This window comes from Crinia signifera, chromosome 9 (genome assembly GCF_055691185.1).
Source record: "Crinia signifera chromosome 9, ASM5569118v1, whole genome shotgun sequence".
Lineage (NCBI taxonomy): Eukaryota > Metazoa > Chordata > Amphibia > Anura > Myobatrachidae > Crinia > Crinia signifera.
In genome coordinates, this window is record NC_139225.1 from 7,970,715 (window position 1) to 7,994,738 (window position 24,024).

General features: G+C 45.7%; 1 protein-coding gene across 1 annotated transcript in view; it reads right to left on the reverse strand.

The window, feature by feature from the left end:
* Positions 1–24,024, reverse strand: part of ADGRD2 (adhesion G protein-coupled receptor D2) — a 170,831-nt gene that overhangs the window by 128,293 nt on the left and 18,514 nt on the right. Inside the window, exons 5-11 of the mRNA XM_083160480.1 lie at positions 17,649–18,284; positions 14,013–14,111; positions 12,620–12,708; positions 11,894–12,166; positions 9,703–9,814; positions 8,172–8,291; positions 6,347–6,467 (exon numbers count right to left, since the gene is read on the reverse strand). Of these exons, the coding sequence (XP_083016606.1) occupies positions 6,347–6,467; positions 8,172–8,291; positions 9,703–9,814; positions 11,894–12,166; positions 12,620–12,708; positions 14,013–14,111; positions 17,649–18,284 (1,450 nt within the window). The remainder of the gene's footprint in view (positions 1–6,346; positions 6,468–8,171; positions 8,292–9,702; positions 9,815–11,893; positions 12,167–12,619; positions 12,709–14,012; positions 14,112–17,648; positions 18,285–24,024) is intronic.

Genomic DNA, 24,024 nt, shown 5'->3' on the forward strand with positions numbered 1-24,024 from the left:
TATGGGGTAGAATGATTTATCTTCTTTGTATAGCAATTATGTTTTTTTTTATTGTTCTCTTACTTCGGTATTCCTTTATACAAAAAAGTTGGATTTTTAGGGCCTCATGGTAACAGTAAAAAGATAATTTGATATAAAATTTTGAAGGAATTGTTCTGATGAACGAGATCGCTCACATTTGGGATGGGCTTAATTCCAAATCCTTATTCATCACCCAAGTGTGTGTGCTCTCCTGTGTGTCCAGCTCACAAGTGTACATACATACACACGTATTATACGCACTTCAGTTATATTAAAACCTCTGGGGGTCACGCTGTTGTATCAATGTTTCCTGTACTAGGTCGCTCTCTCTTTCTGCTTTTGCCGGCTTGAACATGTCAGTTCATTTTGTAACTGCAGTGCAAAAAAAATGGCTGCCTCACGGGTATCGGTCATATGGTGGACACTCAATAGGTCGATCGCTATTGGTCAACAGGCCATAGGTAGACACGTGAAAAAGGTCGACGTTGCTAAGGTTGACTTGGTCAAAGTTTTGACACAAGCAATAGGTTGACTTGAAAAGGACAACATAAAAGAGGTTGACATGAGTTTTTAACATGTTTTTGGCGTCTATGTCAACATAGGTCGATAATGACACCGTATAAGTGTACTGCTTCGCTTGACGGAGACAGTGTTTTGTGGCGAAGACGTGTGTATGAATGGATAGAGAAGTCCAAAGTAGGTCACAAAAGTGTCAGCCATGAAGAAGGAGCCTTAGGCCCATCCACGTCCAAAACTGATGAGAACAATGATTGTGTACGTGAACTCATTCTGTTGGATAGACATCTTGCCCCAATAGAATATCACCAGTTTGGTCTTCTGAAAGAAGCCCTAAGAGGATGAAGAATTATGCCTGATGAAAAGAATGGCGCTTTCATGGCTCGCACCTTAAATTAAAACATTTTCTAATGAGAGAATATGAAAGCTTATTGTCAGATGGGCAATTTGCATTGACAAGCATGGAGATTATATCGAAAATAATTTGTCTTTTGTGAAAGATTATTAAAATAAATTTGATAGTCAGTGTGTGGATAATTTTTGACACTGTGTGTGTGTGTGTGTGTGTGTGTTGACTTTGGGCTGATGCATTGTATCGCAAATCACAGGCATTAAATGCAATCACTACAAAAGCTGAAATTGTGCGCATGTGAAAAAGTTAAAACTACTGCAAGATGTGTATGGATATTAGCATATTTGGCAGATGTAAGGGCCTCTTGGGACCTTCCCGGGCTGTGGTATCACATACGATATATCGCATGCGAAACTTTCAGATACGATATATCGCATGAGATCCCAGGCAAGCCTGCCCGGCTCAGATTCGATCCAACAGATCACTTCTGCATGGGGTGAAACTAATTAAATTTTTGTCACATACAATTAAAACCCATGCTTTAAATACCAGCATCCATTCACAACCTGTCCGCAGTGACGGGTGCCGGACGGGTTCCCGACAGTCGGGATCCCGACAGTCATTTATCCGACGTCGGGATCCCAACTGTCAAAATGCCGACAGCCGGGTGCCCGACGGACACCCGCTATTTTCCCTCGTGGGGGACCACGACCCACATAGAGGGAGAATAGAATAGGTGGCTCGCGTAGCGAGCCACCGTGCCCGCAGCGTGGTGAGTGCAGCGAGCCCGCAAGGGGCTTCTTTGCGCTCGCCATGCTGTCTGACTCCGGGCAGTCGGGATCCCGACGTCGGGATAATGACTGTCGGGATCCCGACTGTCGGCGTCCCATACCACACCCGCAGTGACAGAGTGGGCCCCCTGCCTCCCCTTCCACTGCATGTGTGACACTGCGGCCGGTACAGCAGGACAGTGCCAGAAAAGTGGGACTGCTTCTCTGAAATCGGATGGAAGCTGCAAAGAATCATTCCAGGTAACCCTTAGTAATGGACCTGTGCGACCAGCCATTCATTTGTGGGACATTAACCCCTTGAGTGGTGGGATTTGCTGGGGTGGGACTAACCTACCAGTGCACTGGCGCACACCTACCGACTCCTGGCATACCCAAAATATTTCCGTGGCAGCGCAGCTGAGCCCGAAAAATTTCAGGGATTACCACCAAAGTGGTTAAAACTCCCCATATAAAATATATATGTCTAGTGTCTGTGTATCTCCAAAACACTGTTGGCTGCGAGTGAAACTACATCTCTTTCTCTCACACACATGCACAAACACAGAGGCAATCGTAAGGTAGCAGACTAGCTTTCGAAGCATTTGCTTTGAGCCGTCTTACTAGTGAGTAATAATTTGCACGTGGCAGTAATTCTGCATAGCATGTGGATGGTTTTCTGGGCTTTGCAAATTGATAGGAATTATCTTTGTAATATTGCACCTACAAATTATAGAGTTTTTATTTAATAATTTCTCTGGTGTGGTTTATAATCTTTAGTCCCTAAAATACATAATAGGGTAAATTTTTTAATCATCTAATATAGAGATGTAGCACGGCTCATCATTGCAGGGGCTGGCGGTGGATTCGCCACGCGCCAGCCCCCGCCAACCTCCAGAAGGGGACGCGCACGAGACGCGCGTGCGTCCCCTTACAAGGGATCTCCCTCCGGGTCCCCACCGCCTCCCTAACCCTGCCCGTCTCCCTAAAGCAGAGACGGGCAGCGTTCCCGTCCCCCGCCGATGGGAAACTGGGATGCACGTCCCAGTCAGATGTAGCATCCACTCGCCAGTGGGGGTGGTCTGGTGAGCCACGGCGCTGGATGACCGGCGCTACATCTGTAAATGTCTGCAGTATGCAGAAACCTCACACAGACCCTCGAAGAACATATGTACTCCAAGCAAGTGGCTAAAATCTAACCTTTGACCCCTGGCCTATGAGATTGCAATGCTAACCTCTCTGCCACAGTGCCGCTATAGTGTTATACAATAATTGCTGTCCTTTTTGCAGCATGCTCTGTAAATGGCGCGTTGCATGATATGAACTGTTCCTATTCATAAAATACTATAAAAATAACAATAGCTGAAGTACGGTATTGATTTATGGATCAATAAGGGCACTTACTGTGTTATACAGCTTGTAAAGACATTTTTCTCTCAACATGAAGATATAAGAGTGTTAACAGGGATTATTTCCTCTAGCATTGATGTAGAAGCAGCTCACAGCACATTATAAAAACATAAGAAATAACATGGCTGAGATCATATATAATCTGTAAATAAACCAGTTTTGTGCAAAATGTGGAGTCATAGCGCCCTCAAGTGTTGATCATGTATATTACATCGTGAACTACAGTATCTGCATGATAAATATTAGTTAGACTGAACCTTCTACACTGTTGGGTACAAAGCCGCAGAACAGTGTCCAAGCAAAAGGATACTTACAAACATCATAGCCCTTGATCTGCATTGTATATTCTGAAAGAGGACGAGAATCTGGTTGTCTTGCTCGAATTTAGCTACACAACAATCTGGCTAAAGCTGGGTACACATTAGACAATGTGGAAACTAGCCGACAGCATGACTGATATAACAATATATCGGTAGAGCCATACACACTGAACAATATATTGTGCAACAGCGCAATCTATTTTACGCATCCGCATTCACCTGTATGCCTTCATTGCCAGGAACCCACCATTGGGCATGCAAGCACATCCGACTGGAAGACCCAGCAAACGTCCCCCAGGAGCAAAGGACCGTGGGTACACATTCGACCGTAAGGCCGATCTGTCGGATGATACTGTATATCATCTAATGTGTACCTAGATTTTCCTTTTTATTATAGTTATTTAGGGTATGAGGTTTGCTGAGTGTATATTTATAGGTGCTTTTGTGCCTGATTCTAAAGGTGCCCATACAACACTAGTGTGATTTATTATTATTATTATTATTATTATTATTATTATTATTATTATTATATAATTTACATTTACAGTTTCTTATATAGTGCAGCAAATTCCAGTGACTGAAGAGGTGAATTTTAGTCTATTGGAGAGTCTTAAGGCCCCCATACACTAGCCGATTTTGGTCAGATTTAGGCCAGCTCAGTCGGATCTGGCCTAAATCGGACCAAAATCGGCTAGTTTTGATGTCCCCTCAGATCCGATGCGCGGTCCCGTGCGCATCGGATCTGCGTCGGGTGGTCGGACCTGCTGCACGTCCGACCACCCGACTTGGGACCTAGTGGGGCGGCGCGGCGGTGGAGGGAGCAGGGGGGGCTGGGGACTCTGCGGGGGACACAGGCGGCATAGAGCCGGGCAGAGGGAGCCGGGAGCTGTCAGTACTGAATAAAAAAAAAAAAGCCCATACAATGAATGGGCGGCCTGTGATTGGCTGAGTGCTCTCTCAGCCAGTCAGCAATTGGCTGAGAGAGCGCTCAGCCAATCACAGGCTGCCCATTCATTGTATACAGTAGGCTTTTTTTTCTAGCACTAACAGCTCCCGGCTCCCTCTGCCCGGCTCTATGCCGCCTGTGTTCCCCGCAGCGTCTGTGTCCCCCGCAGCGTCTGTGTCCCCGCAGCGTCCCCAGCCCCCCTGCTCGGCACTATGCCGTCTGTGTCCCCCGCAGCGTCTGTGTCCCCCGCAGCGTCTGTGTCCCCGCAGCGTCCCCAGCCCCCCTGCTCCCACCAGCAGCCCCCCCTGCTCCCCGGGTTTTTTACATGTGATAAATCGAGACGATTTATCACATGTAAAAAATGGCACATCAAGTGCCAATCTAATCAAGCTCCCCCGGGGAGCAGCCGGGGAAGCTCAGGGGGAAGTCGGGGGCGACTTGTCCTAAGGACAAGTCGCCCTAGTGTATGGGGGCCTTTATTGTGCCTGAGAGGGCATTCCATAGGGTGGGGGCAGACCAATGAAAGTCCTGTAATATTGTAGTGCAGAAAATGCCATTGCTCCGGGTCTAGGTGTCCTTGAGGCTCAGGACCAGTACTGTATAAAAGAGGAGACTCTTGGCTTTGGGCCAGCCTGACTACTAGTTTATGTGATAAATCATCCGCAACTGGGGTCCCCTCTGATTGTCTGCCCAGCTTGCAGGGGTTTCTGGCTAGGGGACTAGGATGCAATTTACAGTATGCACGCTGGCTTCATTGACTGTGAAAAAAGCAGTCTCCCAGGGGTGGGTGAAGGGGGAGAGGTGGGGGTGTCCAGCCAGCATTAAGCAGCATCTCATTACACTAGGTAAAACATGGACAATAGGGAAGTTGTGTGAGCGTTTAAGTCTCGTAGCCAATACGACCAATGAGCTGCTGGTTGGAATGATAATCTGTCTAATTACTTCAATGTCTCAGCAGCGCTGGTGTAAAAGAAAACTGCTACAGAATTGCTATAGCTAAACCCTATGGATAAATTAAAATGGGCTTAAAGCTTTATTGCTCCAGTTTTGGTGGTCTCAGTGCTGGGTTCTTATGGCAGGGGAAACATTTAACTACCAGAGGAAAATGTGTATGGGGAAAATGTGTCCGTTTTGCACAGTGATATCTCCAGTTCTAGGTGTCCGAGAGATTTGAGACCGGTACCATATGGAAGAGGAGACTATTGCAATAATCAATGCGGGATCCTGCAATGACATCACATGCAGGAAAGCTGTTTCGGAGGTGTTTCAATTCCTCTACTTGTGTCACCACGGCCGGACCAGTCATCTGTCAATTCTGGCAAATGCAAGAAGGGTTATAAAAGTTCCTGGCCAAGCCACTCAGCCTCCAGATGCTCCGCTCATTTAGCTTGCGTCGGCTGAGATATGCTGCGAGTCCGCACCCCTTGTGGCATGGACAAACCCTGCATGTGGCATGGTTACGCCCAAAATTATTTTGCTGAGGACGCACTCCCTGCAATCAGCATCCCATCCACGTCCCCAAAACACCATCGGCCTGTCAGTCACGCTGGCCTTGGGATCCTGCAACCCGGCATCGAATACCCAGATCTGCAGTTGTGCAGTGGGGCAGTTTATGTATTGGAAATTGTTGAAAACATCAAGTTTACGGAAATCACAGAATGAAGGCCAGCAGTAGGGGGAGGTGGGGAGAGGTGCATGGAGAGTTACTTTGATGAAGGGGAGACATTACAATGGGGTTTGTCTGAAACAGCAGGAGACTACAGACAGAGCCATCCTCAGCTAGTCCTTTAATAGGATGTGAGCCAGAGCTATCGGACTTAATCCTATGCTAATCCCCTACTGTATTGTTCTATGTATTGTATTGCAGCTGAGCACAAAAGGCCTTGGCTCACCATGGCTCTCCAGAGAAGGCTAGCTGAAGAAGGCTCCATCTGTATATGAGTGTATTAACTTATGGCTCCCCGATACCCTGCTCATTGATATCAGCATCATTCACAGCAGCCCCAAAACTTACTTGTATCCTCCATCTGTAATGGCTGCCCCTCCATGTACAAAGTTCTGGTTGCGGCCACTAAATAAATTCTCAAAGGAGTCCGAACTGAACCATGTGTTCACCACGGCGACTTCTCTTACACCTGAAGCAAAGAAACAAGACTGTAATGGAAATAAAGAAACAGTGGTTCTCAACCTCGGTTCTCAAGGACCCCCAACAGTGCACGTTTTTCAGGTCACCTGGCAGTTGCAGAAGTGCACTCATTATTCACTGACACATTTTAAAAGATCATAGGTGGAGCTAATTACTTCACCTGTGATTCTGTGTGTAGACCTGGAAAACGTGCACTTTTGGGGGGCCTTCAGGACTGAAGTTGAGAACCACTGGACAGTTGGCCATCATGTGTTCCTAGATGGTAATTACAGCTTTGGATCCTCACTACCACTGTCATAAATTCCCCATATAGTATGTGCAGGACCGGGTTAAGGTTTGTTGGGACCCCTACCAATAAAATGGTCAATAAGATATTCTGGCACGGTTATTAAAAAGTATAATGTGTAAATACTCCCAGCGTGACAGAAACATGTATTTAACATACTGTGTAGTGCCCCCCATTCATGTCAGACCACACAGTAACAACACTTCACTTATGTCACAGTGCCGCCACGTTTGTGATGAAGCTAAATGTGGGAAACCTCCAGTGTATAGGGGGTGGGGGCGCCTCTGGGTGATTTCCCATTTGCCCAGTTGTTAATCTAGCTCTGACAATATGAGTAAAGACACATACTACTGTGGATTTACATGCGTTCTCGTATTATTATAATACAACCACGTTCTATGCGTAACACATAACGAGAGCCAAGACACTGGTCCGGATTTAGATGTGGGTGCTGTTCCGATTTAGTAAAAAATGACCAATACTATTAGTTCTATGCATACATCGGACTGTGGCGTATGTGGTGCGATGGTCTTTGCAATGCGGCTGTATCCACAGCTTGATTGTCGGCATTAACCCCTTAGGCAGCAGTCCTAAGACTTGCTGCATTTGCGTAGAACTTCGCCATTTAAGGGGATCCTCCTATGGTGACGATTTGGCCCATACATTGAATATGGCGAGGGGGGTTTGATGGCAAGGAAATGCCATTTTCGCCTTACAAACCCCCACTCCAAAAGCATTGAATACCACTATAAGGGCCAGATGCAATAAGCTTCAAAAGTGATAAAATAGAAAGTGATAAACCACCAGCCAATCAGCTCCTGTCTGAGATTTTTCAAACACATCCTGTGACATGGCAGGTAGGAGCTGATTGGCTGGCTGTTTATCACTCTCCATTTTATCACTTTTGAAGCTTAGTGCATCTGGCCCCAAGTCGGCAAAGCAGTGAGTGCTGCTGTTCAGCAAACTAGGTCCCGGCAGGGTGGATGTGTGCCCCACAAGCTGGATTGGGAGGGTGAGTGGGGGGGGGGGGGGGGGGGGGGGGGGGGGTTTGACGCCGAGAGGTCACTCTGGTAATCTGAGTACAATTTAGAGAATTATACACAGAAGCAAACAAATAACACTTCTCTCCTTTCACTACTTTATACTTAACCTCCAGAGCTGAGTTCTAAGCTAGTGTCTGTTTTGTTACTCATTCCCAAATGCACAAGGGCAACACGTGAAGCATAGGTGAGGTGGGGGGGGGGGGGTGTCACACCACACAACCTCCACCCATTTCTTTCATTCCTACCCTCCTGACTCCTGCAACACCCATTTTCCCAGCATTTCATACAAGCGCAGTAAAAATCCCTAGAGACCTGCACTTGCGCGTTAGACTCACGCACAGCGCTAGAGAATACTCGGCCTTACCTTCCGCCATCATTTTCTTGAGTTCAGTACCAGGAACTTCGATTTCATCCCCCCTCTCAGTACTCTGCACTTTGTAAATGTGTCTGTCATTACTTAGATCCACTTGACTGACACCAAGTTCTAAGAACGAAAATGAAATTCACAAATATTAAGGTGCCCATTTATTAACGTTATTCCTACTAAAATAATGTTAAAAAAGGGTGTTTTCACACCCTTTTACAGAATTTTAGGATCATGAATGTATTAGAGGGCTATCGGAGCATTTTTTTTTTTTTTTTTATAATAATAACTAGATTTGCATTTCTCATACTTATGGTGCCCATACACTTATGCGATCGGACGCAATGCAAAATTGTCCCATTGCATCCGATCGCATCTTGTGGTGCCCGGTGTGTTTTTCCAGCACCCAATTTCACATGCCATCTGCGATGCCACATCGGGTGCTGGAAGAGAGTGGGCGGTGGGTGACGATGGAGCGGGGAATCTCTCTCTCAGCCAATTAGAGGGCCTCCCAGTGTTTTAAATTGTTTCTTCAAATTCAACCACCGCCGCCGTCGGTCCCAACTCCACCACGACCAGCACTCCGGACCCCGATTCACAGCCACCCCCATTCCGGCCCCCCCACCCCACCAGAACTCCGGCCTCCGCTCCCGCCGCCGATTTCATTTGAGCATCACATGTGGTTAGAAACCACATGCGATCGCTCATGCAATTCGATAACTATTATGTGCACCACTTAATATTTTTCAATGCACCCAGCAGGCTGGCACATTGCGTCAGGGGACCCAGTATTCAAGCAACCTGTACAATGCACAAATGCATAGAAATTGAAGGATTGTACGCAATATCACCAAATTTACTGGAAAAAAAATCGCAAGGAGCCCTGTGATAATAATGCCATCTTCAGGCTGGCGAATCACAGGGCTCAAATTTGAATATAGGCTTCTGCACAGCTTTCCCTGCTTGTAGGCAGAGAAAGCATTGCCAGGACAGGGCAGTGTGATCAGTTGTGTGGGTCTAATGGACACACAAGCTCATCCATGTGCTGATCCTTTCTTAAACAAAATTGGAAAACAAAAATCATACTAATGAGGATCCACTGATGGCTGCTCCGTGACTCCGATGCAAAATGGCAGCTCACTTTACAGCACCGGGGGGTCACAGAAGAAGGAGGCCCCAACACTGGCAGTGCTGCAGAAGCCAATCCCTGGGGCTTGGTGATATAACCAGCTGTGAAAGGGTCATAGCCCGGTAAGGGAGTCATCATGATGGTGAGGCGGTGCCTATAGTGGTGGCGGTAGCGGTGCTGTTGGTGGCAGTGCGCATGCCCCGGAGACCCATTGCAGGGACAGAGCTGTATTGCAAGCTCTGTCCCTGCCTGCGATTATTGATACATCAATAGTCAATTATCGCATTGCCAGTTGGCCGATATTAATTCAGCACATGCGCATCTGATGCGGGTGGTGATAAACCGGCCCCTAAGTGTGCCCAACCAAACCATTCCGGATTAATATATATAGTATGCACTAACCTATGTTCTTGTGATGGATGAAGATTTCCTCTCTCTCATCAGACAAAAGCTGGACAAGGTTGGAAGCCATTTTCTCTACGGTCTGAATGATTGTCATAGGTCCTTTGATGATCTATGACACAAGAAGAGTCTGGTTTAGTTAGGGACATGCAGGCGATGGCCAAGCGGTATTAGTTCCTTCAGGGCACAGTGCCACAACATCATTGACTGGCACCCCCTTGCCCCCCATATTCCTTGGTGCCTCCTCTAATACCATTTATACACAGATAAGCAAATTACCAGGTTAAAAATGTCTACCCGGTAATTTGACATTCAACACGGGTCCTTTATCTGTGTTACAGGGTCACCCCGGTGGCAAATCCCAGGTCTCTGACCCGGGTATATAGATATGGGTTGGAGACACAGGTGTTATGATCATTTCACACAGAAAAAATACCCGTGTTTTTTACTTTTCTGTGTGAATGGCGGGTCAGGCAGGGACCTGCAAAATAACCGTAAACAGTAAAACCCGGACAATTGGGGCTATTCCGTATCAAAAGGGTATAAATCTGCCTACTGCCGATTGAGGTTAAGCACTTACAATCCCATGTAAAGGTGCCCATACACTAGGGCGATTCCACTGTGATTTTGTCACTTTGCATCCAATTCCGATGAAAAATCGGATGAATATCAGATGGGCTGCACTATAGATTTATCGGAATTGCAGTGTTTTAAGTACCTGCGATATACAGGTGTATGCAGGAAGATAAAGCTTATGTGGAATAAGCCCTCAAGTATAAAATCGGACCTGCAGCACTCCCGGGAAGAGAAATCAAATACAATTTTAAGTCATCCTAGTATATGGTCATTTTAAGACACACCAACATTCTTGGTTGCCCACTCCTCTGGTGCATAGGGGGCATGACGACACACGTGGGATTGTCTGGGGGACATATCAGCGTGATTGTAGTTCTGCCTCCTGATCTACAGTGCAGTGAAAACAGGCAGCATAGAGCAGGGGGCGGGGCTACGATATCGCGATCAGCACGCATCTCATCATCAAGGCCCCTTGTCCCGCCCACTTGTGCTCTGTTGTGCATGTCTGGGGAAGGGGGGGGGGGGGTTGTAAGGGACTGGAAGGAGACTCGCCTCCCTTTCTGGTGGGCCAGAAGCACCATCCAATTTTTGGAAGTATACTGTCAGAATATGGTTTGGAATGACCATACACAAAGCACAAAGCCAGTCCGTTAATGACATAAATGTGGTAAAAACCCAGTTATCAGGGTTTTTACCGCATTTTCTTATGCAGTAAAGCCCCTCCGTCAGGGCACCACTGCGGAGGGAATCGCCAGCGCAGAGGGACTTCGGGGTCTCAGAACCAGAAGCACAGGGACAGCGCTGCATCGCAAGAGCTGTCCTTTGCGTTACTAATGTTAGTGCATATGCGATTACTATGCATGCCATAGCCGGCGAATGATGGCGCGGAGGGGTGTCGGATGTTCGAACATCCTGCCCTGTGTTTGGAAAAATGACAGTTAGGGGCTGATTGCTTGCAGTTTATCACTCTCCGCATTATTTTTGAAGCTTAGTACAGCTGGCCCATGGTCAGTTATACAGTGGTCTCTCCCGTATCATTAATGTCACCAATCAAATCATCTTCATAACTGGTGACACTAATAATAAGACAAGTAGGGGGAAATTTACTAAGATGTGAATTCTACTTCACATGTGATGTTGCTATGGGTAACCAATCAGATCCTGTCTACTATCTTCTAGAGGGTGCAGAAGAAGCTGATTCTGATTGGTTGCCCAACATCACCTATGAAGTAGAATTCACATCTTAGCATACCTCCCAAATTTCATCCAGGACAAGGAGGGACACCCACATGCGTGCCGGAAATTTTGGGGCATGGTCTAACTAAAAGGGGTGTGGCCTATAAGCACAGCTCCAACGCTAGGCCACGCCCATTTTTTGACGCTGTGGGAGCATGCCCGCACAGCGTCTATTCGGGGTGACGGGGGCTCCCAACTGCTCCCCCTCTGCCGTGGGACACTGCCGGCCCCGGGAGGGTTGTGGGAACGTCCACCAAAAAACGGGACGTTCCCGCGATAAGTGGGACAGTTGGGGGTATGTCTTAATAAATTTCCCAGGTAATGTGTTTTACAACAAAGTATTTACATATATAAGGATTAAATAAACTGTAGTATATACCGGATTAACTTCAGACCACATATCTGGATCATGTTGTTCCAGGAGGTCTCCTGTGACTTGTACAAAATGCTGACTGAGTTCTTCTAACGTCTCACTGCTGTTGTTCAAATCCATATCTGCCACTTCCTTAAGAAACTGGATGACGCCAAGAACATCTACGGAGTCTACGGTGGTTTCCTCCATCTCCAGCCCTTTCTCCAAGGCCTCTAGGCATGCCAAAGCCTCTGACGGACTAAGCTGGCTGAAGCCGCTGGTAAGAGGGTTTTCCGAAATCTACGACAAAATCAAACATAAGCTTAATATTATATCAAAAGATAAATATTCGGTTATCCTGCAAAATATGGTTATAATGATGCTTAGATGATGTCATCTCCAAGCGCCGCCCCCGTTTACACTGTGGGTCAACACCGCAGTGTAAACGGACCAAAATCCCGGATCCGACCTGGCTTGGAACTGTGTTCCAAATACCGGGTCGGATCCGGGATTTTGGTGTAAAAGGGGTATAAGTTAGATGTATATCAACTGTGACGATGCAGGGGTATTCTGTCATACCCAGTACCAGGCGGGTGTTTCAATATAGGCACACACCAGTGGATGACTCAAAGTATATACAGCCTAGTTACTTAGCCAGTGGTGATAGCTTATTCATAGATAGTACAGTAGGTACAACATAAATATCACTATATAACTATACACAACTACAGCCACAAAATCGGTGGAACTCACCAAAGTACGATTTGCCATCATGTTGACTCTGTTAGAAAATGTCTGCTGCCGATTCACTGTGTTGGTATTTTTCAGTTTCTGGTAGATCTCTGAAAATAAAACAAATCACATAAATCTATAAACTTTCTATCGGCTGATATGGACTGTATGACATCATTGTACATAATCTTATCACTAACTAACTTAACTCGAAATAATCACACGGACAACTGACATCACACATGCCTTTCTGACATCACACATGCCTTTCAAAATTGCTCAACCGGAATTTATTACAATCTCTAAACTAAGTATGGTAGCAATAAGAAAGAACGGCCAGACCCACGGTGACAATACGACTTAACGCCGACACTCATGTCCACGACACAAATTGTACAGAAATTCCCAATTGTTGCAGTTTATCTGTCAGTAAACGCTGATTGGATAAAACCTTTCAGTAGGATAAAATTACATCTTACACATTTTAGTCTACACCACAGGTTCTCAAACTCGGGGGGGGGGATGTTCTAACATCCGCACCCCAGCTCCGTCCTCTATCGCTGCCCATCGCATTCATAATTATCGCATATGCACTAATATATGCGATAATTATGGCAAAGGACAGCTCTTGCATTAAGAGCTGTCCTTTGCGGTGAGTCAGCGGGTCATCGGGACCCGGCGGCTCCTCCTTCCCTCCCTTACCTGGCGCTGCTGCTGCTGCGGGGGGGCTGGTTCTCCTCCTCCCTGCACCCGGAAGAGGATCAGTGCATGGAGGAGGAGGTCACAGGTCTGGGCAGCAAAGCTCTGTGTTGCCCGGACAAAGGTGAGAGTGGGGGGGGGAGATGCTGGGCGGCGGGGGTCCGTGCTGGGCGGCGGTGTGTCGGTGCGCGGCGGCGGGGGGGTCACGTTAGAAGCCTATAGGCTTCTATGGGGCTTCGCCAGATTTATCTGTTGATGCCCCCCGCCGTGGTAACCCAGCGGGGGATGCTTAGAGCATCCCAAAATGTGGTAAAAACCCAGATAACGGGGTTTTTACCGCATTTTTAGCTTCGAGAATCTCCCTCTCGGTCCTCAGGACCCCATACAGTGCATGTTTTGCAGGTCTCCTCATAGAATCACAAGTGAAGTAATAAGCTCCACTTATGGATCTTTTCAAATGTGTCAATGAGTAATGAATGACCTGTGCACCTGCCGGGTGACTTGGAAAATGTAAACTGTGTGGGGTCCTGAGAACTGTGTGGGGTCCTGAGAACCGAGTTTGAGAACCCCTGGTCTACACTAAACACAGACAGTGTGCCGCTCAGAAGGACAGAACATACAAACACTCGCAAATTAGTTAATTATCAACACCCAGTCATCAATGTGATCTTTTAAAAGGTTACAAAAATGCATTTTATGCAGGTTGTTATTTTACCCTGTGTGTAGTAGCAAACAAACGGCAATTCCTCTGCGCAACTTGTGTAATTCACGTCGCCGTCACTGTTTTGCAGAAACCGACATTTCTCAGAACGTCCTAAACAAAGTAAAATATAAATGTGAGACAAGATGAGAATCCAAAAACAGATCAAAAAGAAAACCTGCTCAAACCAGCAAACACAAAAGGAGTGATTTCATCCTAAGGAGCGTGTCAGTACACAACACGTCACAATGCAGTTTTCAGTACAGAAGCTTCCCATATACTGTAAAGGTGGCCATACAGTACTGCAATATAAATAATCCTGCCCGGGTGGCAGGGTTACGTGCGATACATCATATGAGGTCCTTTCAATCTATCGCATGTGACCCCTGCCAGGAGGTGAGGGGAATGAGTCAGAGGTCAGAAAGGCAGCCGGTCCAACCTCTGCAGGGCCACCGACAGGGGGGTGCTGTGGGTACAATTGTCCAAGGCCCAGCCACTCTGACAGAGGCTAGGGTCCGGGCAGCAGCCTGCTAGCACCCTCATTTACTGCAGTCGCCCCTCACCCACGGGTCAGCTGGCCGGCGCCCCCCCCCCCAATTCAGAGCGGCAGGCCACGGGTCCTCCGCAGCCCACTGCACATACACAGCGGTCCCCAGGCCCGGCCGGATCCTCCTGCTGCCGGGGGACATACACAGCAAGGCAGTGCAGCGGGTAGCAGGAATGCTGGGCGCCCGCACTGTAAGCCGCACATGGTATGATGTAGTTGTGCGGCTTACAGTGCCCAGTATGCCAGGGAGGACGACCTGGAGAAGCCGCCACAGCAGGTATCCTCTCAATACATGTGGAGGGGGGGTTGGTAGGGGAACGGGGGGGGGGGGGGTTGGTAGGGGAACGAGGGGGGCTGGGATTTTGTCAGTCCCGGCCCCACAATGTCTGATAGCAGCCCTGGACCTCTGGCTCGGGTCTGATGTGCAAGGGGCCATGCATCAGACCCAAGGTGGGAAGACAAACACCTCTGATTTGGCCTGATTTCTCAGCCCGATCCAATGGGACCGGGAGAAATCAGCCTAATTCGGAGTAGTGTATGGGCAGCTTTAGTGCAATCTTAATTATAACGTTATTAATAAAGATTCATTTGATCAAAAGTATATAATCAGGTCCGAATCAGAATTGCTTGTTTTGATCTGAATTCTGCCGCTGGGTGCTTATGTTTTATATTGTGGCTGCCACAAATGCTTTAACCCATAGCTCAGAGCACTTATCCTGGAATCTATGGGTTCACACGATAGACGTGGATTTTGCCATGTGAGGAAAGGGTCTCAGATTTGAATAACACCATGCATAAACGTCAGAAGCTACAAGTCCTTTCCCTTGTGTGACAAGTGCCAAACCTAACTGAATCTGGTCCTTAAAGTGTTAGTTATATGCACAATACATTAGTAGATTTGTTTTACAGTCTTATGGGCCCCATACATCAGCAATTAATTGTGACAATACTCAGATCTGGAGATGATTGTCACAATTAATCTTTAATGTATGAGCTCCCCCTTTTGGCAATCCCAATCAACAATTAATAGGGATCGCCAATCGATTGTTGAATCAGATTTTTAAACATGTTTAATAATCTGGTATTATCTGCGGTTGTTTGTTATATGTGTGGGCATTCCCGTTTCGTCTTCTTCTTCTATTTACATTATGAAAAGAAGTAACATCTGAAATGACAATCGATTGAGGTGATGTATGGGCACTTTCCAGATATGAAGATGCAATCTTTAGATGGGGAAAATCTGCCGATCACTAAAATAGATCTGTAATGTGTGGGCAAGTCAAATAGATTGGAGAAACTATTTATCTGGCCAAAAAATCACTGGATCTGGAAAACCATTAATTACACTGGTGACTAATTCACTGCCTCAGACACACGGCAGGCAGCAGATGTAAGGAAGCTACATCTCTATGAAAGCTCTTCTCTTGTTCTGCAAGGAATAAATGTACCTACAGTATGCTCAATAAAACAGGGAAACTCTCCAACAAATTCTGGAACTCATTGTCGGCGGGGTGGTTACAGCAACTACTGTTAATGAATTTAAATCAAAACTGGATGCATTTTTGCCCACTAAGGGAATCCTATAGATATGACTTACTCACATCAGTAGTTACCAGTCAGATAGGTTGAACTCGATGGACTAACGTATTTTTTCGGCCTAGTTACTATGTTACATACATACTAATGTAGTTCAGTTACATATTAATGTAGTGTATGTAGTCTATGTGTGACTACACCTATGTGTTTCCGCTCTATTTTTTATTTTTCCATAACTAAGTACCATTTATTTCCTCTTGTTGCCCATCTATGTTGTGCTAAACATTTCTTTTGTATTTTTCCCTACAGGATATGGACAATTTCTATATGTTTTGTATAACGTTTTATTTCTCAAGATTCTGCCATTTTAATGAAAAAAAAAAGTAAAAGTTAAGTTTTTGCTTATGTAGTTATCTCCTGCAAGAAGGCCCAGCCGTTGCAGTTCTGCTCCTCTCTCTCGACCCCTATTTATTACTCTTAAAGAGATACCGAAGCCTTTTTTTTTTCAAACCAAATATTACGAAACAGAGCAATCTCATTCTTACATACTGTATGTTTGTGGTTTTGCTCGTATAAGGTCATCTCATTGTTGAATCATTAAAAAATGGAGCGGTACCGTATTGCAATTTAATAACTGATAGAATACTAAGTAGAGTCAGCAAGACTGTTTATTGCTGCGCATCCTAGGGGTCAAATCCCCCCAAAAATCATCCTAGGTAATGCTATTTATATTATAAGACATTGTGTTGGTGCCCTACTCACTGAGGGACTGATTCAGACCCGATCACACAATTCACACAGAGGGTGATTATCGATACACTGTGCATGCGTATGGCCCCTGCGATGAACCCTGCAACTATTTCTATATGCGCGCCGTCTGCAAGGTGATTGACAGGAAGTAGGTGTCTGGGGTGGAAACCGGGCGTTTAGTGGGAGTGCTAAAAAAAACACAGATGTGCCTAGGAAAATATTGGGAGTGCCTGGGAAAATGCTAGGCGTGGCTGAGTGTTTTAGGGTTACGTCAGCTCCAGACTGGATATGCCTTTATCCATCGCACCGCTGAGTAAGTCCAGGGCTACGCAGTGTCTGCGAAGAGTTGTGGCTAGCGGAAAATCATTCGATTGTGAGCCTGTTACAATGATTGATTTGCAAGGTGGGATTTCACTCTAGCCAGGTGTTGGCTTAACTGAAAGCTGGCCGCTACTATTTCAATTCTGAATCGGGCCCTGAGTTCATATGTAGATTGATGTTTGGTATCACCACAGCCCCTGAAAACACAGTGGGTGAGGCATTTGTACATCAAGCAAAAATTAGAGATGTGCAGATCCGGTTTTACCCGGATTTACCTGGATCTCAAAACAGAATCTTGTTGGCTATCAAAAACATATGACAGCATATAGCCAATAAGATCCTTTTTTGACATGTGGGTATATCTGGGAAAATTCGGATCTGCACATCTCTAACAAAAATAAAATGTAAAGTTTCATAATTCCATTTTAAGCCCCAAATCTCCTATAAACCTTTTAATTTATCTCTATCCCCAGTTCCTTAGTGGTTTAAATTATTACCTGAACAGACAGACTCCATCTTCATTCTTTTCACTGTTGGCTCAATTTCTAGATGGTGGGTGCCCCATCCAAAGGCAACATCCTTTTCTGGATTACTGCACATTGCAATACGTTTTATCTGGTCTTGGCTGAGAACTTTTACCCACATGTTCAAGTTTGTGATATTGCCACTAAACGACTCCTTCTCTTTGAATGTACCTCCATAGGAGTCCTGATCTTGCCCGATAATAAAGATACCCTCCTTGATAATGTCTTCCGATGCAGAGAGTCTAGAAGAGTCTTTCCATTCACCATCGGCATAGAGAGTCATAGTTCCATTCCATTTTTGCCAGGTGACGCAGAAATGATGCCATTGTCCATCATTGGGAAACACAGGAGAGTAGCGAGAATGCTGGCCATGGACTATAATGGCAAACCTGACAAAACCATCATCATCACTCATTCCCCGGAGCTGGAATTCATTATTAAAGTCTGGCACGGCATACGAAAAGACTGTTGTAAAGTCTTTATTTGTACTTTCCCACTGGATATGTGCACAGACAGTAATTTCTGGCATTGATGTGAAGGGTATCTTTAATTTTGCATATTTTGTGTCCGTTCTGTTCTCAAACACCAAAACAGTAAGTGGCTGGAGCTCTAAATATAGATTTAAAAAAATAGTCATAGTGTGGTCATTTTAAAAAATTGATAAATAATTGATCCATACAATAATGACTTTAAAATGAAAACCTGATAATAATAATAATCTCTTAGACCAGAGGCTAGATATCCAATACTTAGCGTGTTTGACCTCAAAATTTAAAACAGCCATAATATTAAAAGCATAACATGACTAGTATTGGCATTTAATAATATTGAGCAGAGGGGCCTTGAAATGCCACTCTGAGCTCCACCTGTGTAGAGTAAAAACCTTCATTGACATGTCACTATAACAGACAGGCATACTTTACCGTCCCTCTGTAAATAATTATTTGCTTTTCAAAATACTATGAAAGATTGCAAAGAAAAAATGATATTTAACCCAAGATCACATCTTCAGCATTAAATATTTGCTATGTAAAAATAATATTCAGCATTCATGTATTGGTGAAATAGAGATTTGGGCCCTTATTCTGGTTCACTCGCAAAGGCAAATTCCTTCTCAAATGGACAAAACCATGTGCACTGCAGGTGGGCAGATGTAACTTGTGCAGAGAGAATTAGATTTGGGTGGGTTTATTTCTGTGCAGAGAACATACTGACTGCTTTATTTGACACTACAATATAGATCTCACTTTGTAAAACTCCACCCAAATCTATTCTCTCTGCACAAGTTACATCTGCCCCACCTGCAGTGCACATGGTTTTGTCCATTTGAGAAGGAATTTGCATTTGCGAGTGAACCAGAATAACCTCCTATGTCTTCCCACAGAAGGCCACAGGAGGAGGCAGAGGATAGCATAACCGCACAACACTGTGTACAGCCCTCCACACTACAGAAATATCTGAAGTATGAAGTGTTACATGTCACGAATTCTTGCATATTATAGAGATTCATGGGTACCCAAAAAAGCATAATACTAGAATCAGCATAGGGGTTAGAAGACCCGCAACAGGAAACGGGTCAAAGAAAAACCTACATGGAATTGCTACATTATGTATAAAAAGCAATGTACTGTAATATAAAATACATTTAGAAGAGTGGGAAAGAAAAGGCATTTATTTGTAACTTGTAATGTAGGCTTTCAAACTATTTAAATCTTTTCTTGGTGATTGGTATACAGAAACAATGGTATACAGAAACAAGCATGCAATCCAGTGAAGGTTCTGCTGGCATACAGTATTTAAAACACATGTTGTAGAATAAGCAATAGCAGTAAGTCAGTGCAGAGTAAGCACTTAGGCCCTGAGGAAGCTGTTATGCGAAACGCGTGCCGGCTAGCGGTGTGCGGGCAGGGCAGTGTACTAAACTATTGTAGGATATATGCAGAGGCGTAGGGAGGGCGGAGCCACCGGAGCTCATGCTCCGGGCGCCGATTGGTGGAATGGCGCCGCCGGCCCGCCCCCCCCTCCGCAATTGATCCATTCCCTCCACAAGTTATTTCAAGTATAATAATGGGCAGCGCGCGCCGGCGTCTGCGCTGCCCTACCGGGCGCCTGCCTCTGTCCTGCCCTTCTCGCCCGGTCAGACACCCACTCCAAACACGCCCATCGGTGCAGCAGCAGCCACATTCCATCAGCGCTGCTATCGGAGCTCCGTTGCCTAGGACGCTCCCGGTGACGTCACCACCCGGCGCTCCGCTCGCACCCTCTCTCTGCCCGTACTGCACGATTCCAAGACACCACCACCGGCATTCCAGACCGCAGGCAACATCACCGCTATAGACGGAGGAAGTAGCGGTGAACGTCAATCCTGTACCCACATGCATTAGTGAACAGCAACGCCCTCCTAAGATCCCGCGGCGCCCCAACTAGGGGAAGCGGCTTCGAGGGACCGAACCACAGCGTGGGACCATTTGATTTGAACTGAGACTGTGAGTTGCTGAGGGTTTTTTGTGCCCTGAGGGGGGTAGGGACGCCAGCCCCCCTCAACACAATACCCTCCCTGATACTGACATCCCCCATCACTGTGACTCAATTCAGCCCCACGTTTGTGCACATTCATTTATTAATTAAGCATGCATTTTGTGTTTTAAACTATTTATTGCACCATTTATGTAGAAAGCATCACTGCAAATAAAACATTGAAATACACATGTCTTATATAGCGCAGCAGATTCCGTTACAGTGTCTTATAAAGCGCAGCAGATTCCGTTACAGCGTCTTATAAAGCGCAGCAGATTCCGTTACAGCGTCTTATATAGCGCAGCAGATTCCGTTACAGCGTCTTATATAGCGCAGCAGATTCCGTTACAGTGTCTTATATAGAGCAGCAGATTCCGTTACAGCGTCTTATATAGCGCAGCAGACTCCGTTAGTGTCTTATATAGCGCAGCAGATTACATTATAGCGTCTTATATAGCGCAGCAGATTCCGTTAGTGTATTACATAGTGTCTTATTTTTTGAAGTTTTTTCTTTTCAAATGACAACACGTTAGCCACGCCCCCAATTCATTACTGGGGGGGGGGGGGGCAAAATATGCCCTTGCTCTGGGCACCATGGCACCTAGCTACACCGCTGGATATATGTTATGTGAATGTTGCTGAATAAACCCAGTACTTCCTATCTGCAGTCCTTTTCAGGGTAGCAGTAGACAGGCTATTATCTTGTACAATCATGCACGCTGTAGCACATAGGGCGGTATTCAATGAGGCTGATTCGCCATGTTTTTATGGCGATTTTGTGCTGTAAGGTGAATTTTTGACTAAAACGGTTAATCACCCTATTTAATGACCAGATGGCGAATACATTTCAAGGTTTTTTTCGCCATGATTCACCGAGTAGCAATTGCTTTATGGTGAAGTGGAATGTGAACTTTTAAAATAAAGTGTTTTGTTTTTTACATTTGGTGTCAAAAAATCAGGAATTTTATTCTGAGGAGGGGCATGCTATTTTTATTCATGTGCTGTAAGTACATGAATATATATTTAATAAAAAAAAAAATATTTTACATATGCATGATCGGGTGTAGTGAATATACCCGGTCCCCTGCTGGCTACCCCGGGGGGCAGCCTGTGCTGCCTGGCACCCGGGGAGCCCACCTCCCCCCCCCCCCCCCCCCCCCCACAAACGTTCTGGGGCAGGCAGGGAGACTTCCATCTCCCTGCCTGCCGCCGTCCTTGGGCTCCCTGCGGCAGGAGTTAAAATTCGCCAGTCAGGGGCAGCGAGCCCCTGACTCGTTGAATACTGGAGCCGGCGAGGCTCCGGAACGCAGCGAGCAGTGGCGAATGTGCAGCGAATCCTAAACAGGATTCGCTGCACATCACCAAAATGCTCATTGAATACTGCCCATAGTGTTCATCACGCCACTACATAACAGGCAACTGTGAAGACATCAACAGCCTGTTAGACAGACGTTTCAGAGAAACAAATGATTCCTGTGTATCAGTGAGGACAAATACTGTGGTGCAATTGTTGCTTCTAAGTGATAAAAACCTGTGATAAAATACTAATAAAAATTAGTACTTATCTGGAATTGGGGGATACACAAATGGGAGGCTGGTGCTCGTGCTTCTCATAGCCGCAATACTAATCGTGGAAGCGGCTGGCCGGGTGCAGTACAACCGGCTTGAGTTGCTGGCATTCAGAGCCGGCATCACATACCTGAATGGTGGAGCCGCGAGTTCCGAGATGCACGGCTGCATGCTGGGAGGTTGCCCGGCGGTCGCACCGTGTGACAACATCGGCGGCAGTGGAGGCTGGAGCCTGATGCCTCACGGCGGGGAGAGCGCTGAGCTGGGAGACACAGGCTGCAGCAGCAGCAGCACATTGAGGAGAGAAACGCAGAGAGAAACGCTGAGCCTGGGGAAGCCAGGGGACACAAGCAGCAGCACAAACGGGTTCCCCGCAGAGAGAGGAAACAGAAGTGGGGTAAGAGGGCAGGGGTGCTGGATGGCTTAAAGATTGCTCCATTTAGGCCCCCTTTGCCCAGTATATTCCTTGCCAATGTCCGCTCTCTGGCCAATAAAATGGATGAGCTGCTGCTTAGCATGGGTAGCTGTAACTTTTTAAATTCCTGCTCTATGGCCATCTTTTCTGAGACCTGGTTGAACTGTAGCATACCTGACAGTGGCTTTCTCTTGCCGGATAGAACATTGTTCAGAGCAGACAGAACTCTCAGTTCAGGTAAAACCAGAGGTGGTGGCCTGTGCATCTATGTTAATAACAAATATTGCACCAATGCCTCCCTCCTGGAAAAATTTTGTTCTCCAGAAGTGGAATTTCTAATAGTAAAATGCCGGCCATTCTATCTGCCACGTGAGTTCACTGCTATCATTGTTATGGCAGTTTACATCCCGCCCCAGGTGGACGCTAGGGTTGCATTGGAGGTCCTGCATAATGCCGTTGCAAAGCAACAAACAATCCATCCCGATGGTCTGTTTCTAATAGCGGGAGATTTTAACAAAGCTAACTTAAAAAATGTGTTACCTAAATTGTATAAATCTGTATTTGTTCCAACTCGTGGGGTGAATATTTTAGATCAATTGTATTGCAATATCAAAGATGCTTATAAAACAGTGGTGCGTTCTCATTTAGGTCTTTCATGTATCATTATTTTTTGCACCAAAGAACTAGCCCGTTGCTAAACGTATCAAACCTGTTAAAGATACGGTCTGTATTTGGGAAAAAGGAGCAGTGGATGATCTACAGGATTGCTTTGGCAATACGGATTGGAATTTATTCATTCAGGAATCCACTAAGGACTCGTTGGTAGACGTGGACTCTCTGGCTTCTACCGTATTGTCTTATATTAAGTGGTGCATCAGTAATGTCACTGTTCAGAAACGTGTTAAACAATTTTCTAACAATAAGCCGTGGATGAATGGTGAAGTGCGTTCTTTACTACGTAGTAGGGACCAGGCCTTTAGAGGAGGGGATTTGGTTGTGTACCGGGAAGCTAGAAATCTCTTAAGGAAGGGAATTTGTAAAGCCAAAAGGGAATACTCTGCAAAAATTGAACAGCAGTTTAGGAATGACCACGATTCTAGAAGCATGTGGAAGGGTATTCACACTTTGACTAATTATAAGGAGAGCAGCCCCTTGCTTAATATGGCTAAGACATCGTTGGTAGATGATCTAAGCCAATTTTATGCTAGATTTGACAGGGACAATAGGTCGATCGCATGTAAATTAGGAGACAAATCTATATTCTCTTTTGAGGAACACGAGGTGAGAAAGGGTTTGCTGGGTGTGAATGCCAGGAAAGCGGTCGGCCCAGATGGAATTCCGGGCAGGGTCCTGAAGGGCTGTGCTAGCGAATTAGCCACTATTTTCACATACATTTTTAATGTGTCATTTACTAACCGGTATTGTTCCCGAAATTTTTAAATCCACCACTATCGTCCCTATTCCAAAAAAAACAAAAATAGAAAGTCTTAATGACTTTCATCCAATAGCCTTGACCCCCCTCATTATGAAGTGTTTTGAAAGATTATTTTTAGTACACATTAAAAGACATCCACCTGCTGGTTTTGATAACGGCCAATACGCTTATATGCCCAAAAGATCTACGGAAGATGCGTTGTTGTCCGTTATCCACTCCTCACTTTCACACTTAGAAAAGCCTAATACATATGTGAGGTTGCTTTTTATTGACTATAGCTCCGCGTTTAATACAATTCTCCCCAATATCTTGGTAACTAAACTGCGGAGCTTAGGCTTTTCAGTTATGCTATGCAACTGGATCCTAGATTTTTTGATAAATAGGCCTCAGCGTATTAAACTCAGAGACTGTGT